Source organism: Pomacea canaliculata, linkage group LG13, assembly GCF_003073045.1.
Source record: "Pomacea canaliculata isolate SZHN2017 linkage group LG13, ASM307304v1, whole genome shotgun sequence".
NCBI lineage: Eukaryota > Metazoa > Mollusca > Gastropoda > Architaenioglossa > Ampullariidae > Pomacea > Pomacea canaliculata.
Window position 1 is genome coordinate 19,745,972 of NC_037602.1, and position 22,403 is coordinate 19,768,374.

General features: G+C 45.4%; 1 protein-coding gene across 1 annotated transcript; it reads left to right on the plus strand.

Moving 5' to 3' along the window:
• The first annotated feature begins 2,211 nt into the window (after positions 1–2,211).
• Positions 2,212–11,085, plus strand: LOC112554714 (serine proteinase stubble-like). The gene is made up of 6 exons (XM_025222686.1): positions 2,212–4,056; positions 7,184–7,349; positions 7,593–7,698; positions 7,938–8,109; positions 10,181–10,317; positions 10,790–11,085. The coding sequence occupies exons 1-6, from the start codon at positions 2,691–2,693 to the stop codon at positions 10,988–10,990; spliced, it is 2,148 nt and encodes a 715-aa protein (XP_025078471.1). The 5' UTR covers positions 2,212–2,690; the 3' UTR covers positions 10,991–11,085.
• Positions 11,086–22,403: the final 11,318 nt, after the last annotated feature.

Below are 22,403 nucleotides of genomic sequence, written 5' to 3' on the forward strand. Positions count from 1 at the left end.
AGTACATTCAACAACAAACTGACCTCTGATTATTATTTGTGGTTTGCAAATAAAGTAACTATTAAATGCACCATAGTTCCCACTCTTGACCTGAAGATGTCGACCCAGTAATACAAAACCCAAACTCTATCCTCCCCAGTTCAAGGCCTTCATTTTGCGCATCTGGATACTGATGGATACAATTGGCGACCAGAGGATGTCCAGGCATGTGAATGGTTTCGTGGCTGCGGGGCGTACTTGTCGCAGGTCTGACCAGAGAAATGTGGCGACTGGGTGAGGACTCGACTGTCACGGGATTTCTCGAGAAGGGACGGGACCACCATCTCTGGTGCTCCAGCTCTCGTCAGATTCGCACGGTGCTGACAAGATGTGACTGTCTCGATTGGAAACGTGCATGGAGACAGGCACCACTCGTCCAGCGGACCTTGATGATAGTTCTGTCTCATGGCATCGCCGCGGCTAGACCAGAACCAGAATATGCAAATTCTTTGTCTTATTTTGCTTGTTAAAAAACAGAAAGGACTAAATCCTACTTTGCTATAATTATATGCGTATGAGTCTCCTAGCTGGCCTGAAAGTATGTTTTTAAACAACTGAAATAAGAAAACAGCCACGTATACATACCTTATTGACTTATTGGGCAAAACTATTTTAAAACGATTGCGTGTAGATGCGAATTCTTTAAACCTGAGTGAAACACTTCGTGTCCATGACATTATAAAGGGGAGATCTTATTATAGCAACTCCTGCATGGTATGTGCGAATGACATGAATGAGAAAATGGACAAATACAGGCACGAGAAAACGAAAAGATGCAATACTTTTACTGGTCCAGGTATCTCTGCAATCCACGTAGGACAAACCCAAACCTTTTTATGGAGGAGGAGGGGGAGGGGACAGAGGCTAAGGGGCAGCACGTGACACACCGTACACTCCGACGTAAAAGGGGGAATCACTCTAACGGAACGGCCAGTGCGAGCTGGAGGCAAACAGGCGAGGTACAGGCCGACCAGCCGTCCAGCCGTCCAGACGTGTCAGTTGGGCAGCTTGCGTGTGTGTCGGTGGTTGTTGCCTCACACCGGTCAGCTGCTGCATCTTGACAGGCCACCTGATGCCTGACACCCTTTGACACCTTTGACACCTGTAACACCTGAGAGCAATCAGCGACAGCCGACTGGGGGAGCATTCACTTCTCTGGGATTCTGGCGACTGCAGGCCGTGTCTTTACACATAATATCAACACAGGCTTGGAGAGAGGGAGGACAAAGTAAATAACTAACCTTCCGACAGTCACAGACAGTGATCAGCCTGGACAGGCCTCTGTGGGTAACAATTTGTATCTAGTACTTTCAAGTATATTAATCAGGAAGAGACTGGTTCGTACATCACAAGTTTCTTTCAATACAATATTGGATACGTTCAATACAACTAAGAAGGTCAAGGTGAGCGATTTTTTCAAACTATTAAAATGGAATTAAGCATCTGAACTTTAACTACTGTGATTGTATTTTTAGTCTATGTCTTAAAAACGTTTAGCATGCCGATAAAGAAATGTCTGTACAATATTTGATGATATAACCGGTAAAAAATAATAGAATAGAAAGCGATTAGAGATCAGATATAATAACCATTTTGCTCGTTTTGTAAAATACTGACAGTGAAATAACTTTTTAGCCCTCGTCAAGATTCATTACTTTTTGACTTCAAACTTCCTTAACGGCTTTCAAGAACATGAAACTGATCACATTTGCAAAGATTATGTCTTTTTATCGTTTTTAGACGAAAGAAGAATGTGGATGTCTGTGAAAATTTCACGTACTTTGATGATGAACAGTTAAAGATTGAATGAAGGATGTAAGTCGTTTAGGTAATTACTTGTAAAGAGTGAGAGAAAACATTAAAGAATAAATCAAACCTGTGTGCAAAGGGAAACTCTTATCTTTTACTCTCCGGGGGTGGTAGGTTCTCATCTGTCAGATTTAGCCAGGAAAGAACAACTGTGTCAGGATTGTGTTTGTTTATTATCGACTTAAGTTGAAAGAAATGGCTAGATAATCCTTAAACACATTGCCAAGGGACATCCCAGAGCTTAACGATCTGTGGGCCACGTGCGTCCTTCAACTTTGGCCCTGATCGCGACATTAGTCTCGTGTTTTGTTGTCTCTCAGGCCAACTACCAGTTCTTTCTCAGCTGCTTGGTTCCAGCTGTTCCTTCAGAGAGTGGAACCTTCACGAGATCATTGACATCAAAGTCAAAGGTCACATCGTGCACACCAGGGCTCAGCGATGTCAGTCAGCGCCCTTTTGCAAAGAGAACCGAGATAAAACATGGATTTTTTGTGAAGGAGGAATAAAAGCTACTTTTTGTTTTCAAGGAAAAAGTGTGTACACTGTCTCAAAAATTAAAAAAAAAAAAAAAATAAAGATCTATAGTCGAACATACGAAAATAAGTTTGCAGCGGATATTTGAATTTAATAGTTTTTGTGCATAATCTGGGAAACGTGCAAAAATAAATGATGGCTCTTTACTTGTGTTGTGGTGTGAGGCTTTGCAAACATTACTAGACTCATTAGTAATCTGCTCGCGAAGAAATACTTTATTTGTCAGCAAAGACGAAACTGGTGAAAGAAGACTTCTCTGTCCCCTACAAACAACTACAATCCTCTCAGAATTCCGAGAACTCGCAGCCATGGCCATTAGACTGACAGTCTCTGGACTTTTCATTGTAGTTTTCTTTCTAACGGTTCTGAATTTTTCACAAGCAGACTACAGTAGACGCTTAGTGAGAAACACTTCTGCCAAGCTGCCATGCACGACATCTACTGGTGTTGAGTGGGTCAGAACACCTGGAAACTGTTCCAAGTACCTGGTCTGCGGGTTTGGGATTCCCATGGCAACCTTAGGCTGTCCAAATTCGTTGGTTTGGTCCCTTCAGGCGAAGAACTGTGTGCAGCGGGGGTCCCGCTGGGACGACTGCTTGCAAGTGTCTGAAAAGGAGGAGGAGGGGGAATTGAAAGAAGAGACACAAGGCAAAGAAGCAGACATTAGCGATGACGGAGCGACGACAGATGACACCGTTGATAAAGAAGAGGTGAGCGACAATGAATGGAGTCTCGTGAATAACCGCAACGACGATGAAGGCTTCGGAACAGAGGAGGGAAACAGTCTGCCAGTCGATGACGAAAAAGGATTGGAAGAGAGTCACGTGGACAGCGAGCGCATTGAATCAGAAGGCAGCCAACAATCCACAGGAGAGGACGTCAGCGAGTCTCACGAGAAAACTCGTGAAGACACGAGATGGGATCAAGACGACAATGCCTCCGCTGCCGACGACGACGTGGTCTGGGAATCCTCAACGACAGCAACGATGACATCCGCGCCTTCACAACGAGGCTTGACCGAGGGGAGCGGTCACCTATCGCCGAGACCATCCGCGGTGTCAGGTGGATCTTGGTGGTTAACGGCACCAACCAGTGCCGCCCCCACGACTTACAAATCCCCCTTTCAACGGTGGCACACGACCAGACGTCGAACAATCATCGCAAATGACGACGACCTCGACCAAAATCGTCGACGCGACAACAACCACGTAAGAAGCGAAAATGACTACGACGAGTCGGTATGGTGGCATCCAAGGTGGACCTCTGCGCCCACGCAGTCGACTACCCGTCGGCCGTGGTGGTCAGACGAAGAAAACCAGATTCCATGGTTGACGCAGTCTGAGCGGCCGGACTGGTGGCCTAGGCATGATGACATCACTGATGCTACCACCGAGACCACCCTCTCCACCACAGCAGCTAGCGCTACCACTACCCCATCATCGGACTCATCTGTGACGTCCTCCAGCGTCGACGACCATCCAGCATCCGCTTCGCCCACCGTTATTACGTGGCCGCCGCCGTCAGAGGTCGCTGATGATGATGACAGCGAGACTGACCTGATCTGGCGGGAAATGACGTCACGGACTTACCCGGAAGAATCATGGCTGTCCACTAAGGCTTATCCAGAGGATGAGAAGTGGTGGGAGTCGGAAGAGGTACCATCGTTTTATCCAGGTATGTCACACAAACATACACACAGAGGGAGAGAGAGAGCGTGTGTGTAAGAAAGAAGAAAGAAAATAAACCTCTCATAATGTTTTGATTGACATTCTGACTGAACTTTGACATCTTCATCTAGTCGTGCAATCGACCGAACATACCAGCCCATCCTCGTGTGCCTATTGTTGGCGCCTCATTGGCTGAAATCTTGAGGAGAAGAAAAGTCTACATATATACGAGGTGAAGGTAGTCTGGTGGTTGTAGTCCGCGAGCAGGGGACAGATGTAGGCAGTTTACCTTTTCTGGTACAAATGTGAATGCCTTGTCACAACCTCCTCTTTTAGCTCCTTCCGCTGTTTTCAGCTTGGTCAGAGGATCGAGTATCCATTTCTCTTGGTTACCAGGCAAGTTGGAGGGGTGGGGTTGGGGTTGCTAGCCTCAGACCAGCGACCTTCTGGTTCGGAACCACTTCAGTCGATAGAGCATCCCTATAAAGCTCCACAGCTCTATTTTTTCCCCTCATTTGTCACATAACTCTCAGCACCAAGGCCAGGGTGCGAGCTTGGCCTTGCACGCTCAACATTTTCCACAGGTGTTGGGTAAGCCCATGCTGGAGGCCTCCATGTTCAGACCCTGTCCTGTGGGTCTGTTTGGAACAAGGTAAGAACTCGTCCAACACTCATCGCTTTTCGCGGATTGCTCGCGCCCAGCAGCACACATTCGGCCACTGCAGCCGCCCACACGAAGCAAACAACACCATCACAAACAGCGACTGCATAGAACGCTCGTCATTTTCAAGAGACGATGTGATTAAAGGGATTTCTCACAAACAAACCAATAAATTCAACTCTATTTCAAGTGCTGATCAAAATACAACATCGTATTTACTAAATTTAATACATAAGAAATGAACTCACCTTACACCACACCCTCAGCGACTCCCCTGTGATGTCCTGCTAGCCACAACTATGAGTTTGGGTGAAATGCGGAAAAATGCATTGACCTTATCTCTAAACTGAAAAATATATGTGAAAGAAAGGTATTACAGGTTAAAGGTCAAGAAGACGACAGACATGGTATACAATGCACACAGACTCATTTAGTCGTCTTTTAAAAGAAAGAAAAAGAAAGAAAGAATTTTTTTTATAAAAAGGACAGGAGAAAGAGAGAGAGACTTTCAGCTCTTCGTGTCAAACCGCCTTCCCAGGATTCCCTTGTGACCTCGGCGAAGGTTTGCTTCTCGAAAGCGTAAGCGTTTGTCGATCGGATTGCAACAAACGAAAACAGCGATGTTTGAGAGGTCAGAGGGAGATTAAATAAGCAGCCAGCAAGCAGCCAGCGAACCCTGTTTTTAGTGGAGCGAGCTGTGAGCGAGCTAAAGCTAAAAAACCTTCACAGACAAAGCAGCTCACGACCTTCCCCGCTAAGTACGCATGCGCACGTGCTTTGCTACAGTAATGAAGGATTATCCCTTTTGCTCGTGTCCATACTGTAGGTCGGAGGTTAAAAGTCGTCAGTCGACCCCCGCACCTAATAACCCTCGGAACTAGAGCAGTGAATATGGTATGGTGACGGAAGTGGTGATGGACTTCCAGAAAAGTCTGGAGAGGTGTTTGACCTCTTTCTGTTGAGAGTAATATTGTTTGTAGGCGGGTAGACAGAAGCCAGAAGACCTTGCACTAGATGTACCCGGTCATTAGAACACAACTGCACACCCCACCAGTCCTTTGTCTGTCAGAACACGTGACTCCAACCAACAGGGACACAAAGTTCGCTGTAAACCTGTGTTTACACATGGTAAACCTTTGTCCTCTCGTGCGCTTATGGGCACGAGATTGTTCTCTCTGTCCGAGGATTTTCCTCTCTCTCGATACGAGGGTTATTCTCTCTCTGTCTCGATCTGTGGGTTATCTCCTCTCTGTCTAAATGTTATCATCCCTGCTGGAAAAAGTTTTTCCAAGGTTTGTTCACAAGGAAAGTGTAAACTGTAACCGTTTTTGTGGAATGTCTGCGTTAGGTGCTACAGTCGCATCCAGAGTTGTATGGAGTTGTAACCTTAGACAGTTTGATTGGAGTTTGGCCTCAACAGAAATCTTTTTGTCCTCTAGAATATTTTGTAATGAGCTATAGAGCAGGGTTAGACAACTCGTCAGCGCTGTGAGGTACCTGACCACCCGCACCTCCCTCTTGGCACGAGGCCTCAAACATTTGTCTGACCCAGTTAGTGATGTCTGCGTAGATGATGCGTTCGCCGCCGACTGACCTTGTCAACACACGAGACAGGGATGTGTACACTGGCCAGCGACCACGGTCACTAGCAGACGTGCACTGTGGGCAACCGTCGGTGTTGTCACAAAGCCGAACATCGACTGAGTTCACGACAAACAACGGTGGTTGGCCTCTTCCATGGCCTCTTCGATGGCAGCCACCATTGAGGACCTTCCAGAGGCGCAGTAGAACCAGCAGCAGCCGGAGAAATATGTTTTGCATACACGCACGCACACACGCACGCTCACTACACTCACCACCAGCAGCAGCAGCAGCAATCTTGTCATACAGGCACGTGACCAGCTCTTTCCCGACTTTGGTAATAAAGAATGGCCTTCAGTTGTTGTCTTTCCAAATCAATGTGCCCTCAGGTGCGGGGGAGCTGAAAATGTTACGTATGTTTGCCGATACTGTCACATTAGATGAACATGAAGGTCAGAGGGAGCTGGGGCCGGATATTTGGGGGGGGGGGACCCCATTTGCCCTCATTGTACTTGGTAGGGGTCAAGGAAGGCGAATACACTGACGTCATTTTGTGACCCCAGTTGTTGTTCAGCACTCGACTACACTGCTGCAGACACGAACTTTGCAGGGACGGACAAGGGAGTGTTTTAGCATTTTAACAAACTATTTAAGTCCAAACGAGTTATTCAACAGTAGCTTTGTAAGATTTTGTGGATATGTAAACGATGTGTGATACAATGTTAATCAGCCATTACCTACTTACAAAAGGTAGACAATTCCAGAAACGCCATATTAAGGATCGACAACAAATCAATGTCGTCGGTACTTGTGGTCTTCAAGATCGTTGTTGGCATTGCTAACTCATTCTATTTTAAGGAAGTTGTAGTTATTTTTTGTCTGTTTGTCTCAGAGTGCGGGGTCGCGGTTACAAACCTCATCGTAGGAGGGTTGCCTGCCTCACAAGGACGCTGGCCATGGGTTGTCTCCCTGCGCTTGACGTGGGCTCGGCGCCATGTTTGTGGCGGGACGCTCGTCCACCCGCAGTGGATCATCACGGCAGCACACTGTGTGTTTGGGTAAGTCTCCCCTGCAACCGCCATGTACGTCATTCATCCATATATATATATTCACCAGCAACCTTTTCCCCTGTTTCCAGCATGACGTGCCATTATCCAATATCAAATTTCATGCATAAGTCGATGACCATGGCATGGAATGTCGCTTGCTTACCTGTCTTTTTTGTAACATTTCGTTTGAGTGAGTTGTCGCCTCTCACACACCTGTGGTTTTCACCTCGTTGTCGGCTGCTGTGTCGCCAGGTCGCAGTTCGAGGAGGCGACGGACTGGAGGGCGGTGTTCGGGAACGTGCAGCCCACCCTGACAGCTGATGTCAAACTGCAGCGAAAAATTGACCTCATCATTCGGGTGAGAGCCCAGAACGAGGCAGCTCGCGGTGTCTGGAGTCTGCCATCAACTTGCACAAACTTCAGTTGCAATGATGGATGATCCTTAAAGTTAAATAAAGGTTTCGTAATTCCTAGACTTTGCCTAGTGTAAGTGTGGCCTCGCGCGCACGAACAGACAAGCCAGGTGCGGGTGCACAAACAGACACACTCATCCACACACACCATCCAACAACACTACTATCCATTCTTTGATTTCAGCATCCAGAGTTTGTCAACAGCGGAAACTACCCTAACGACATCGCCATGATGCGTCTGGAGAAACCAGTGGACGTTTCCGGTTTTCAAATTCGACATGCTTGTCTCCCTTCTCGCAGCAAGCCCTTTACATCTGAAAGCAAATGTTGGATTATGGGCTGGGGCGAGACTAAGGGTAAGTTCAAGATTAACGGATATTTACCCAAGGAGCTATTAAACATGGTAATAAGGTGGCCGGACATAATAAACACACTGGCCAGACTTGGTGGTGGTGGTGGTGGTGTTGGAGGTGGTGGCGGTGAATCTGGGATGGGAGGGGGGAGAAGTTGGCAGCTAAAAGCTGAAAAATCCCACTTCCGGTTTAAAGAGGAAAGGAACAGAGCCAGACCAGACTGTCATAGTCTTGTCTTCCCATAGTTGTTTTAGTGAAGGTAGCAGACGCCTCTAGCCAAGGTTGTGGCTATCCTGTGAAGTTCTTTGCGTGCAACGGGGAGAGAAGAGAGAGAGAAAGTAAGATCTAACCAACAGCAGAAGAACAAAATAAAGAAAGGACAAACTTTTAGAACATTTATAAACTTTAGTGAACTCCCCCTGGCAGTTTGCCTGCACACAAGGCTTGTTGTCACCTGCTGGTGTGTTTGTCAGAATCTTGGAGGCTGCATAGTTCACGGTGGCTCTCTGAGGGACAATACAGCGTTCCTTCGCCTCATTCCTTCAGACAGAGGCCTAAGGGAAGGAAGGCTTGCGAGATTTTGTTTTCCCACCGGAAACAGGGGGCGACTGTGAATAACTTTCTAGAAATTGCCAAAGGATTTAGAAGTAAAACGCTGGAGATGATCCCAGGCCAAATAAAGTTTGTTCCTAGCGCAAACACAGCGAAGAGAACGCTGCTTGGTCTTCCATTCATCAGTGCAGCTTTTCCTTCATGTCTGTGTCAGACTTTCTTAGCTTCTATAACATAATCAGCTTTCTCACCACTGATGTTGCTGGCACGCTGGCGACCTGCAAACTGTAGTTTTTATTATCAAACAAAGCCAGACGGTTTGAAAAGCATATTTGAAATAGTTTATGAGACTTGTGTATAAGACTTAATCCTATAATTTCAGGCTTAAAAATAATTTAAAAATCCTTTCACTCCTTAAACTGACAGAGACATAAGCATCTATGATTTTAAACTGTATACAAGAATAGAAACTACTGTTAATGAGTTTAAAGATTTACTAAGATGAGACAACACTCCTAAAAGTTAGTTTTACCAAAAAAAAGAAGGAATTCACTTTGTTAGCAAAATTATTTTTCAATATAGTTTTCCCCAAAACTAATTCTCTTTTTCTTTTTTTGCTCAGTTGTAGCTTGCACAACAATATTCTACAGAAAAATTGAGATTTTCCTGTCTGTCTGTCTGTGATGGGTCTGTCTGCAGCTTCTCCCATACCTGATGTGAAAAACTAGGTCTTAAAAATGTAACTTTTTAAAGTGTCATACTTTACAAAAATATGTTAAAATAGTTTACTTATTTTTCTTTCTCCTTTTCTAAATTGATCTTGTTTGCAGAGTGTAAAAAGAGATGTTTGAACAAATATTTAAATCAGTCTTTGTGAGGTCAGGAAAAGACCCTGGGTCAGCTGGGGCAGCGGGGTCAGGGATTGTTGCTGTCCAAAATACTCCCCTTGTGGGCATTGGCCTGCACATACACATCTGTATTGAGCTGGATTCTCTAGGATACAGGGTAAAAAAGGATGAAGCAGACTTGAGCTGTGCTGGGAGATGGGTGAGGGCTGGAGTATGTGGTGATGGGGGTGGTGGTGGGAGGGACTAAGCCTCGTACGTGGCTGACATCAGGTCAGAGGGGATTTGACCGTTCACTTAAAGTCATATTTGCCTTATCTTTTAAACCCGTAAATATGCTTTGGACACAGCTTTTAAGATTTGCCGACAAATAAGCTAAAAAAGGATACACTCGCTTGTAGTGAGGGAGGCAAGGGGATATTTCTGGCCAATAGGTGGAAGAGATTTTTAAGTTTTTCTAAATCTGTTTACAAGATATATTTTTGATTTGTTGGTATTACAGAAGGCATCAATAACAACAAAACATTACAACATATAGTACAAAGACAGGTGATATTTAATAAATATATTAAGTTCCATAAAATGGAAACTAAAATTGTCCAGAGCATATAGAATTTTATCTACCTCATTTTTCTGCCATAAAATCAGTCAAGGCGCGTGTATCTTTCTGTACAAAGGTTATGAAGAGCAGTCGGTCCTGCAGGAACTGGAAGTCAAGATCCGGAGAAACCACGCATGCGCAGCTCGCTGGGGCTGGAAACGCATCCTCAACTCTCACGTCTGCGTCGGGAACGGAGATGAAGGCGCCTGCAATGTAAGAAATAATGTTGTCTGTGGCTGATTAACAATCATGTTATGTATGGCTGGAGTGTAAGTCATAATTTTATCTGTGGATAATTAACAGCTGTAATGTGTGTTTGTAGTAAATGGAGATTTGTAAAATTTGTTATTAGGGAACATTATTGAACATTTTTTGTTTTCTAAGCATGTCATTTATTTGTTGGTCTTAAAGACTAGTTTCCCTAGTCCAAGTAGGCGAAAACAAAATACAAAGAATTCTGCACCGTATGGGTTCTGATCCTGCTTACATTGTCTGGAGACACAATAGACTAACGAGATAGGTAGACAGAAAAAGTTCAGAGTTCATAAGTATATTGGGGTGGTGGACACCATTGCCCATCTGGTCTACACAGGTAAGGATGGGAGACAGCATGGAGAAAGTCTGTTGTGTGAGGGTTACAGGTGTTACAGGTGTTACATGGTTTACATGCTGATGCTGTCTGCAGGGCGACTCCGGAGGACCGTTGGTGTGTCTACGTGATGGCTACTACTACGTGGTGGGCGTGACGTCATGGGGTGTCAGCGGTTGCCAGACAACAGGATATCCTAGCGTGTTCGCCAGAGTCTCTTATTATGAAAAGTGGATTTTGGACGCGATACACACCTACTCTACCGTGGATTTTACTTTACGACATAAAAGTTCGTAGAGACTTAGGTTAAGTAATCAAAGTGCTTGTGATATATATATTTATTTTTGAAATATTGATGGGCTTTTTTGCTATAAATAACTGTGATTTTCGTACATCCAGCTTTATTCTTTCTTCTTATGCGCGAGCTTTTCAGATGTATGTATATATGCGTGTTTGCTTGCAAGTTTATGTTTGTATATCATGTGTCATTCATTAACTAGTCAGCTGGTTATTGGCGAGGAGGGTGGGGGAGAGAAGCACATGGATAGACGCGACATTTGACAAGGCCTGCCACTCACACTTGTCTTGGGTGATAGTGTAGTGAGCAGGTCACTCAAAGGACACCCAGTCCACTCAGTCGCCTGTGTAGACCAATTGTTCCTTTGGCCATTGCGGCGTCGACCACCTAAGGCACCTTGAAGAGCAGTCTTCGAAAGTGTCGTGTCTGGTCACATGGGCAAACCAGACCAGTTTACAGCGCTTGACTGTTGCAAGTGTGGTTCCTAGTGAGGTGACCATGTTTCGTACAAACACATTGGTCTTTTTCCTGTACAAGATCCATGGCGGTCTCCTTATGGACTTTCTCTCGAAATCCTGGATTCTACTCTCCTTGTTGTCGATCAGAGTCCGCGTTTCACCCCCATAAAACATCAGTACAAGCAGGAACTTGTACATGTTGGACTTTGTATAAAATCTGATATTTTTTTGTGGGCTGACCTTGGCCGTACGCCAGAAAAAAAAAACCAACAAAAAAACGAAACAAAACAAACAAACAAACAAAAAACCAACAAAAGACAAAAATGAAACAAAAAACACCAAACAATAAAAACCATTTAAATCTCGTGGAAGCCGATGTCACCTATTTTTAAAAGACAAGAAGCAGTACTGGTTGAATTGTCAAAGGAATCATGGCACGAGGTCTTAAACTGACAGGGTATAAAAGTACAAAAGAATATACAATATTGTTTAAGAAAGCAGCAACGTTGGACCAACATAAGCAACTTTTTCTCCAAGGAGCAAGGCGTAGAAAATGTGCCACAAAAGTCAAAGGGAAATAACCAAGCATTCAAAATTGGATAGAACAGGACACAGTGCGCTCCCTTGACATAAACGTTCTCGCTAATCGTATCAAAGATGATGAATCTTGAAAATTATTTTTACGCAGATAAACTGAGACAGATTAAAATAAGTTCATTTTTTAAATTTATTTATACGAGGGCTTTGGGAATCAACAACAGCACTACTGACACGACATTAAAATACTGTTTACTGTGTATCTTTTTATCTGAGTGAATATACTCGCATAATATATGTACATACATTGGTAGTTGTCGGCTATTTATTAAACTACTAAGGGAGGCTGCTCGATGGTAATAGGCTTGTCATCAGGACAGACAGAATCTCTTCAGGATATTAAAATATTCCTTCTTGATGTAAGCATGAGCGCAGATTTTTTAATATCTCTTGTTTTTATTTGTACAAAGCAATGACAAAATGAATCTAAAATTCAATGACACTTTATATTTGGGCAGTTCAAATGATATCAGCTTCTTTCTGCATCCTTTCTAATACTGTATAGAATGGTCTGGAATCGTGCCTGCCTGTAAACCATGCACAACGCAGTCCTTCAGTTTGAATGCAACACTTGTCTGAAAATATTTGATTTTTTAAAAAAAACATCGAATACGGAAAAAACTAAACAGATTTGGACATCCTCGGAAAAAATAATAGTGTCATTGCACTGTTTTTTTTTTCTTGTGGAGCTTTTAGTCAACACTTTCAGCTATGAGACCTTTAAGCTTTACTATGAGACCTTTACCTTGAACTTTTTATGATTTAATATTATCATCATCATTGACCGAGGCGAGGTTCTGGACAGTTTGCTACTCGCCTCATCTCTTGCTTGTCTCCTATCTCTAAAATCTAGCAAACAGCAACATAAAATGTTGACCATAAACATTTACGCCGTATCCATGGCAACAGATATAGAATGGTTCGTCCTCTTCACACATTTTGCTCAAAGAACAAATAAAGCCATGTTTTATTGCGCGAGTGCCCCAGGGAGAAACATATTTTTCATGGAGGTGTTTTCAGCAGCTTAAAAAAAACAACAACAGCAAAAAAACAGATTTCAATTACATTTCTCTTTCTTTTCACCTGACGTTAGGGACAGGTGTGGCTGTCCCCGCTCGCCTCTAACCCGGGTTTGTTTTTCTTTGTAACGCCTGACTGTTTACTTGAGGTTTGAATGCGGAGTCACAAGGCGCCGATAATACACTGTTTACTTTTTAAAAAAGGAATGGCCAAGGAAAGGTGGGCAAAGATGTAAAAAGTGAACACAACAGCTTCTGCGTCAGAATTCCTGAAATATTTGTGCATGTGATCGACAAATTTAATGTGGTTGTAAACAGTGGGAGTATTTTACACATATTCCTCACGCGCGTGCACACAAAATTTACAAAACACACACACACAGACCTGGTGTGTGGAGGGGGAGCAAGAATAACATCAACTAAAGGACAGAAAACTATTACAAAACATGTATAAAAATAGAACTGTCGTTGAGGGCGTGGAATAAAAACACATAAATAAATAAAATAGACTAGACGTCATGGGAGGATAATGCAAATAACATTCCAAGCTTCCTCTTCGATAGTGAACATGCCAAAGTGAATGAAAGAAAGAAAGGGAAAGAAATGCAGAGAGAAAAGGACAGAAGAAGCGAAGACAGTCTCTGTGTCTTTGACCTTTTTTGCACTTCACTTCATTGTTCAGAACCCCCACAGAGAACTAAATGAGATGAAATGAACATGATTTTAACTAACATCATCTCTCTCACATACACACACTCTCTCTCTCTCTGTCCCTCACACACACACACACTCTCACACACACACACTTACGTAACTCGCCATTGGAACCCTCGATGTAATTCTCACCGTTCAATTTTGGAAGCCTCCCCCGCCCCACGTGAGCTCGCGTGATTCACGTGCAGAGTCCACGCCGCCCAAGCAAGAAGGGACGCCACTCTAACTTGTTTCACGTCTGCAACATTTGAGTGCTGCTTCCCATGGACAGTTGATGGCGCCGTGGGTCCACGACAGCGCTGGGGTGAGATCACTGAGGGCTCACACGCACACTGAGTCTTGTATTGTGGTCTTGTAGACCATCTTGGCAAAGGCTCTGGGAGTTAGTTCGTGCAGAAAGTCATGATGCTAACATCAGAGTGCGAAGACTTTCAGCCAGGGTCGGGCCAACCAGGTCCATTCAGACCTATCGGTCATAAATCTTTAGAGGACCAGAGGCGTCACCAAGTGTATAAGCCCAGAGAAAGGATCACGGATATTCGCCACACACACAAAACACTTCCCGATGATCTGTCAAGGCCCACATCAACAATCAGCACGCATCCTATCGGTTGGTTCCATGGTGGGGATAGGGAATAATGTGCTAGTGGAACGAAAGCAGATGGAAAGTTGAGAGAAGTAACATCCACTGGTACTCGGAACTTCTCATTAGCTATAATAGTGTGGCAAAGTGAAAACAACTCACCCATGAGCTAGAATGGTATTGGTGGGACATTGTGGAACTGGGAATGTAACAACAAATGCATCACTTTAAGAAGAAGAAGAAGAAGAAGAAGAAGAAGAAGAAGAAGAAGAAGAAGAAGAAGAAGAAGAAGAAGAAGAAAAGGAAACAAAAACCACCAGCAAACAGTGTCAGAACTACACAACCATAAGCCATCCAAGCAGAACAACAGGATGACGGGAACACAGTTGAGCAGATCTTCAACTGTCGCATCTTGATAGGGAAACATCTTCAGCATCTGTGGGACCTCTACCACAACTTTACAAACCGTAAAACAGTTTTACTAAAGTGTGTGACATATGATGTGAAAATTCAACATCCAAGAGATTCTCGTCAAGTAATTGAAGCGCTGTATCAGAGTGACACGAGCGCAGTGCTGGTGTGTAACCAAATGGACATTTTCTTTCACACAACAATCACTGTCCGTCAAGGGCGCCCTCTAGCGCCTGTGCTGGTCAACATCGTTTGCAGAATCAAATGCGAAAAACCCTTCACAACCATCACACTTCTATTTCCATCTGCGTAAAGTCGATTTGCAGACGGCATCGATCTGATATCGGGGACCAACAGAGAACTGACAGACCTTACCAACAGGCTGAGGGACAGTTTAAACACTCAAGGACTACAGCAAACACTCACTGACTACAGCAAAGTGGGTATCTACATGAAGAGAGTACGGGTTGAAGAGGTAAACAGTTTATGGGAGCCACCCTCTCCAAAGATGACAGCTCTGGACAGGATCTCGCACAGCCATAACATCAGGTTTACACGAAGTGCAGTCTGTACAAACTCTTGTAGTACCAATCATGGATGTCACACGTGAACTTTGGCTCCAGACACGTAGAAGTGACTCGATTGCATTCGAGAACAACTGCCTTGGGATCTTGCACACAAATAATTTTGGTCGCCACATTTGTTGGATACCAGAAAGCCGTCCTTGTCACCCTGCACGACACTCTGTCAACGACTGCCCTTCAGGTCTTTTGGAAGGAGGTTGACACCCTCGAGGCCGAAGGAAGAACTGTCAAGGAGTGGAGTGGTCGTCCTGTACAGGACCTGCTTACCATTGCTCAAGACGAGCGCTATTAGTTTTCATTAATCCCTATATATATATGACATAGATGTTGGTTGAAATAGTTTTTTTACAAACAAAAATCTTTGCTGAGGACGATCGACACATTGTAGAAATATTACCCAGCTGCCAGCTCCTATCGATGTCGTCTTCCCATCATCATCATCATCATCATCATCATCATCATCATCGCCATCATCATCATCACATTTGCATACGCATTCAAACCTCTGTATTTCGAACTCGCGCGCACCGAAACACACGCACGCACACACAGAGGCGCATTATGGCCGAAGTCTGTGAGATTGGGTGAGCAAGGGGCTAGAACTTCCTCAGCACCGAGCGGCGGGTAATGAAGTTTCTGCACCACGGCCTCCATGCCAGCCATCAGATGGCAGTCATAAATAACACAAGTTTGCAAACCTCTAGTCCCAGGGGAAATCACCGCCGAGATGGGGAGGAAACTGCTGTCACCATACACTAGCCAGAGGGAAAGCCCCTTAACGACATGGCGATTAACTCCCAGCGCCGCTGCCCCGGGCCGCACCAGGCCCACCCACAAGGGCCGGCAACTTATGCTGCCATGGCCACCGAACCTCCATCGCCTCCTCCTTCTCGTCTGTGGAGGAGACTGAGCTACATGGCAGGGGGCACGAGCGCAGTGAGCGCTGCTCATCCTCAGGCCCTGCCTACAATTACGCTCCGCCTCATCGATTTAACGAAGCTGAGTAAATAATAAATAAGAAGTGTAATTTTTTATCATGTTTTAAACATAAAAATTGTAATTAGTTGGCGATTTGTTGAAGAGAATGGGCAAATAATTAACAGAAGGCTGGCAAAAATAACATTTCCCATGAGGGCCATGATACCACATGTCACATGACTTTGAGACCTTTGACTTTCGTCTTCTGCTACGGTTGGGTCTTCCAAGAGCCATTTTTACCCCAGCAAAGGGAGGAGACACTCCACTGTTGATGTTTGTGCAGAAGAAGAAGGCAGCGACATCAGTGGACAAGGTGAAAGCAGATAAGGCCGGCAATAGCTCGGTAAGGACACGTCAAAAGGACGTAACCTACCGTGAAGTCATCGTGTCCTCGCAAAAGGACACCCAAGGCTCGTAAAGGCTCGGCGTCAAGAGCCTGTGTCCTCCTACAGGAGCCGCGAGAGCGTATCCGGTGTGAGGTGGCCCACTGGATGACCAATAAAATGCCTTCACACCGGCGACCTCGCTTTCTCGCGACACTAAAGGGACTCGTGCGCCTCGTAAAGTGGGCCTAAGGGAGGCTACTCTCTCCTCGTTACGACATTGTTGTCGCCCTTAGTCCCGGGAAGTGGGGCCTACTTGACGGGAAAAGGCGTGTGTGTGTGTGCGCGTGTACAATGCATGAACTTGGCTTTCTCAACGATTGCAAATTATCCTACACATGGAAAATAAAGCGAGCTAAAGTAATGAACACGACAAATCGTGAACGCACTCGGTGATATTAAATGTTTGAATGTCTACACACTGAATCATCATCGTCGTCGTAGTCGTTGTTGTAATGGTTTATTTACAGTTCTGAATATGCTATCCGATTGTTTTTGATTTTTTTTTTTTTTACAAATCTGAACGTTTGGTACCCCAAGAGTTGAAGGTGGACCTCATAAACCCCACATTAGCGGTCATGGGCCAACTCCTCTCTCTGCTACAAAACACAAGAACAAAACCTTTTGAAGCTTCTTCCAAAATGTAGTTTTAGAAAGCTCTGAAAGGCTTTTTTCATTTATACTGAACAACACAGAATAAGGTTTTTATGGTAACAGGGGATCCATACTTCATTTATTTGCAAACACGTTTTGGCAGACTGTTTTCGTGATCACAAGGGGAGATCATTCGAGTCGAAGGGACTGGTAATCATTGCTAGGATGATGATGATGATGTAGTTTTATAGCGCGCCAGTATCCGCATCACAAAGATGCGCTCAATGCGCGGTGATCCCAGCAGCCACCAAACTGCAGGTCAAATGAAAACTTCAAAGTTTAAACAAGTGAGTCTTCAGATTTTTCTTGAAAGATCCAATACTATCAGACTCCTTGGTCGAGAGGGGAAGCGAGTTCCACAAAAGCGGGATCAATTCAGCTTGATAAAAAAAGATGTTTCCAGCGAAGCTTTTCGATCCTTGATGAAGCAGCAGTAACATCAGCGTCCTCGTGACCATCAACGCATCATCATCGTCATCATCATCATCATCATCATCATTTTCATCATCATCGTTTGCACCTCACTGTCGCTTCATCTTTAACATCCGCGCCTCGTCATTCCAGCGACTCCTCCACCGCAACATGCCGTATTCTCCGTTGTCTCCTCTTTTTTCCCATTTTCCTTCCCTCAATCAGTGACCTCGTTCTTTTCGTCCTCCGCCCATCACAAATCAGTTCCCTCCCCTTCCCCTCACCGAAGAGACAGACTGCTGAACTCTCCGACATCAACATCCATCTTGGATAAATTATTGGGAAATAGCCCCCCTCTCTCCCTGTGAGACCACGCGCAACCAGCGATGGAGCCGACAAGGAGCTCGGAATCAGTTAAGTGGACTTTGCTATAGGTGAGACCTAAACCTCCACACTCTACAAACTCTGTCGGTAGATGTCAGAAAACCTCACCCAAATCACTTACACCATCCAAAGCGGAGATAGAAAGAAAAGCAAACAGTTTAAAACAATCAAAGAAGAGAGAAAGTTTGCAGCTGACCAAATAAGCCTGCCATGATTTGCGGGGGGAACAGGGTTTTAAGTTCCTGAATTCACAATCTCAGTGCAAAACCCTAATCAATGTGTGTAAGCCTGCTCTTGGGTTTTTGCAACCTTCGACAAGCCAGTAGGAAAAATCCTTCTATCAAACTGTTTTCTGCAAAATACAAGTCGAGAGAAGAAAGGCGCAATTAGAACTCGCGGTATGGTTTCTATTCTCTGCTAAGACGCCTGTCGGCCGGCAGGGGCAGATAACTGTGTTGGACCACTTTCAGCGTGGCTCGTCAGATGAGGTTGTGCCCCTTGTGGAATCCCTGCCTCGGGGCAGCTTCTAATAGCAAAGCCTGTCTCAGCAGGCAGCACCGCACTCGTTCTAAGAAACTTGTCCAAGAAATTCCAGCTCCAGCAAGGAATCGAACAATGGCCCCAGCCACCCGCCGCTCCCCGTCTCTCAACACTTCTATCAACAGCTAATTTGAGCCGATTTCAGCAAGATATTTGTCTTTTTCCTCTTAATCTCTTTCAGTTTTTTCCCTTTAAAAAAATGTGATTGCCGTTGATAAGCTGGAAGAATGTTGGTAATGAGAAACATAGTATGGAAGGGATGGTGTGAATGTTGGAGAGCTTCATGGAGGGTGTGAATGTTGAGATGCTTACGAGATCTCGCGAGAAGTTGACGTCAGTTGGTGACCCCCAAATTCGTATCTGAGTTTATCTGTAGACCAGGTAAAAATCAGCAGGAAGGCACAAGACAGGTGTCATGGAGATGGTTCAAGTCGCCACAGACAGACTGAAACCCAAGTGGGGTGCAGCAAAGATCACGTGGATTAAAACACACCGACATTTTTCATTACTGTAGAAATGCTGCCTTTTCCACAATTGTTGCTATGCGACAACCGGAAAACTGACCCTGCAACACTTCCGACACACCAGGAAACGAAAATCTCCTCTGTCTAGACCTTTGTTTTCTGTGGCAAACCGCAATTTGTTTTCCTAACAGACCGTGGAGCTGCTACAGAGGACGATACAGACTGTGTCAGATGAACTCTTCAGATGTGAGGAAGCAATGAAAGCAGTAATAGATAAACACTGGCATCGAAAACACACAAACTTTGGTCAGTCGTCAGTTTGTGACTAAATGAGTGACAGTCCTACCCATGACATCCTGCTGCCTGTCAGTGAGCCACACTGCAGACGGTGAACTCAGATTTCACTAACAAATTTGTAACTGAGCACACACACACACATTCCTCTCCCCACACGCAAACAAACAAACAACCAAACAAACAAAATAATACTATCCTTCCTTTTTTCCAGATGTTGACAAACATTGAGACTCCCAGCAAAGGCCGATGACATTTTAAATAAAGATGAAGGTGCTCAGAATGCCGACAGGTGAACACGGCATCTGCAACAGGTGAAAGCAACAAGGATCTGAATTCGCTGCCAAGCCAAACATTCACACGAGCTTTTTAAATATTTTTTATTATTATTTTCAAAAGACCACCATCTCAGCTTGAACATAAATCCAGTGTGAGTGATTTAATGTTTGGACTCACCAGCTATTCTAGAAACTTATTCATAAACATTCTTTAATTACATCTTAATGATGTTAATCTTAATCACTCTTTGCAAATGTTGTCATTTGTAAACCTAACAGTTCAAGTTCGTCTAGACATTTATTCCAAAAGGACCTCCAGTCCCTATCGAGACAGTCATCATATATAATTTCGCAGACATTTTTTTGAATACACCAGCAACTTTTCGGGTAAAACAGTTATTATCTCAAGTGACCCATCATCCCGATAAATATTTATGAGACCCTGTAGCCCGCCCCCCTTCTTCTGGTATTTCTCCGTCTCAGACCATTCAGGTGAAGCAAATTCACTGAGTGATCCTCGTCTCAAACTTCTTCCAAAAAAAAGAGAGGAAACAGTGTGGAAAGAAGGAAACTGCGGAGATAAGTAATAAAGAATGGAGAATAGTGGTGTGAGTAGCGAGCCGGAGGACAGGTTATTAGAAGGAAGAATAATTCAAAACGACTTTTGCAAACCTTAAAGTCAGTCCTGCTGGGCAGAAAATGATGGGAAACAGTGTCTCACAAATTAGATGAGGAAAGGGAGTCATCAATTTAGGAACACGGCTTGTTACCGACATTTTTTTTTCGGTCTGTGTAATTGCTGAATTTCTTGCGTGAAGTTGGAGCCAGAGCATGGAGCGACCCGAGTTCTTCCCCCTTAACAACCGTTTGGCGTCGCCACGCGGAGACAAGCAGCGCTGCTGCCTCTACCCCTTCATTAGCAGACCTCACATCGCCGACAATGTCTTCAATGTGAGGCAGGGCGGCATGGTGAGGCACTCAGTGTGACCTTTATCTGTCTGTCTGTGGGTATGTCAGTATGCAGACTTGCTGGTGTGTGCGTGAGTGTGTGAGTGTGTTTGTGTGTACGTGTGTGTGTGTCCGCGTGCTTGTGTGAACATTTCTTATCTTAAACAAACGTGCGGATGTGCTTTTTGATTCCAAGATCAGCGGACTTGCAATCACAAATGTCCTTTCGAGAAGCAGACAGGAGCGGGTGGGGAGAGAGAGAGAGGGGGGGAGGCTGACATTTCGGGGTGAAGGGTGGCGGTGTAAGTGGTTAGTGAGTACTAGAGTCCTCTCATGCAAATAGCAGCAAGGCAGCTGCTACAGACACGGAGTGGCGTAAATACCAGGATCTTAGGTCGAGTCCCACGCGGTGCCCATGACAGGTCCCTCCACCGCCCCCTCCTACCCTCCACCCTCCCCTCTCGTGTCTGGGTAGCTGTGGTGTGGAGGTCACACACTGCAGCTGTGAACCTCCCTGGCTTCGTGCACAGCATGTAGACAGTGAACTGTGGGAACCGAGTGGGACTGGGATATAAAGACGTGCATGCACATGCAGGTACAACACGCGCCGAGCATCTGGCGGACATGGCGGCTTCACCAAAGTCAGGGAGAGGGCGGGAACGGTTTGCTGGGTGTGAATGGCTGCTGTTTGTCCATCTCTCCAACTTCTTTAGGACACACACACCTGTGAACATCTCTCATTGCCTGAGTTCACACACACACATATCCTACACACACACACACGCACTCGTAACACACGCACGTGCACGTGTGCATGCTCGACTGTTGTGACCTCTGTCACCTGCAGCAGGGGGGACTGCACGCGAGAACACCGGCGAAGGGCATGTTTGGGAACCTGACAAAGTCGAGTTCAGCACGGCAGGTATGTTTGTCGATCGTTCAGGTGTGCCATGGAGCGGGTGACGGAGGGACAGGTAAAGGTGGGGGAGGGGAGAGGAGGGTGAGTGAAGGTTTGTAGGGGCTGGAGAGGGGAGGGTGGTGGTGGTTCACCAGGTCGCAGCGTTCACACCGTCTTGAAACTCTGCCAGGCGCGTGTTTGACCCCACCACACGTGAGCTGGCACCGGGCAGCGACAACGACGACAACAAATGGAGGTACATGTAGACAGAGAACATAACTCTCCGTCGTGTCCAGAGAGTTCGCCTGGCTCCCATACACCTGATGATTGAGTTGACTCCCCTGATTGGCACCCCTCCCTCCATCTCTCCCCCCCTCATACACACCCCCTGCACCATAATTGTAGCTGCTATCACCTGCACCATCAACAGCAGCAGCATCAGCAGACTGACCTGAGTGACAGGTTTACACCTCCCTGCATCAGTCGTGCGCCGTGCAGCAGACGTCTGTGGTGTACACCGACATCGCCGCCTTCTCCTCACACGACGACACAGCTACCTTGTGTGCACAAGTGTGTGTGTGTCAGTGTGTGTGTGTCAGTGTGTGTGTCAATGTGTGACTTTTATCAGCTCCAGCTTTATGTGAGGGCTGGGGTGTGTCCATCTTCTCTCCCTCATTACCTTAACTTCCCCAGCTACCCGTCTCTGACAGTTGGGTCGACTGGAAAAATCTTGCTGCGGCACAGGGGTATCGAACCATTCGCCTCTGGATTAGCTCTCCTCTACCTTTAGGCTACCCACTTATTCCGTGTGTGA

Coding starts and splice junctions, on each gene's coding strand:
- LOC112554714 (XM_025222686.1), top strand. CDS start 2,691: ATGGCCATTAGACTGACAGTCTCTGGACTTTTCATTGTAGTTTTCTTT. Junction 7,699..7,937: donor AAATTGACCTCATCATTCGG/GTGAGAGCCCAG, acceptor CTTTGATTTCAG/CATCCAGAGTTTGTCAACAG. Junction 8,110..10,180: donor GGGCTGGGGCGAGACTAAGG/GTAAGTTCAAGA, acceptor TTCTGTACAAAG/GTTATGAAGAGCAGTCGGTC.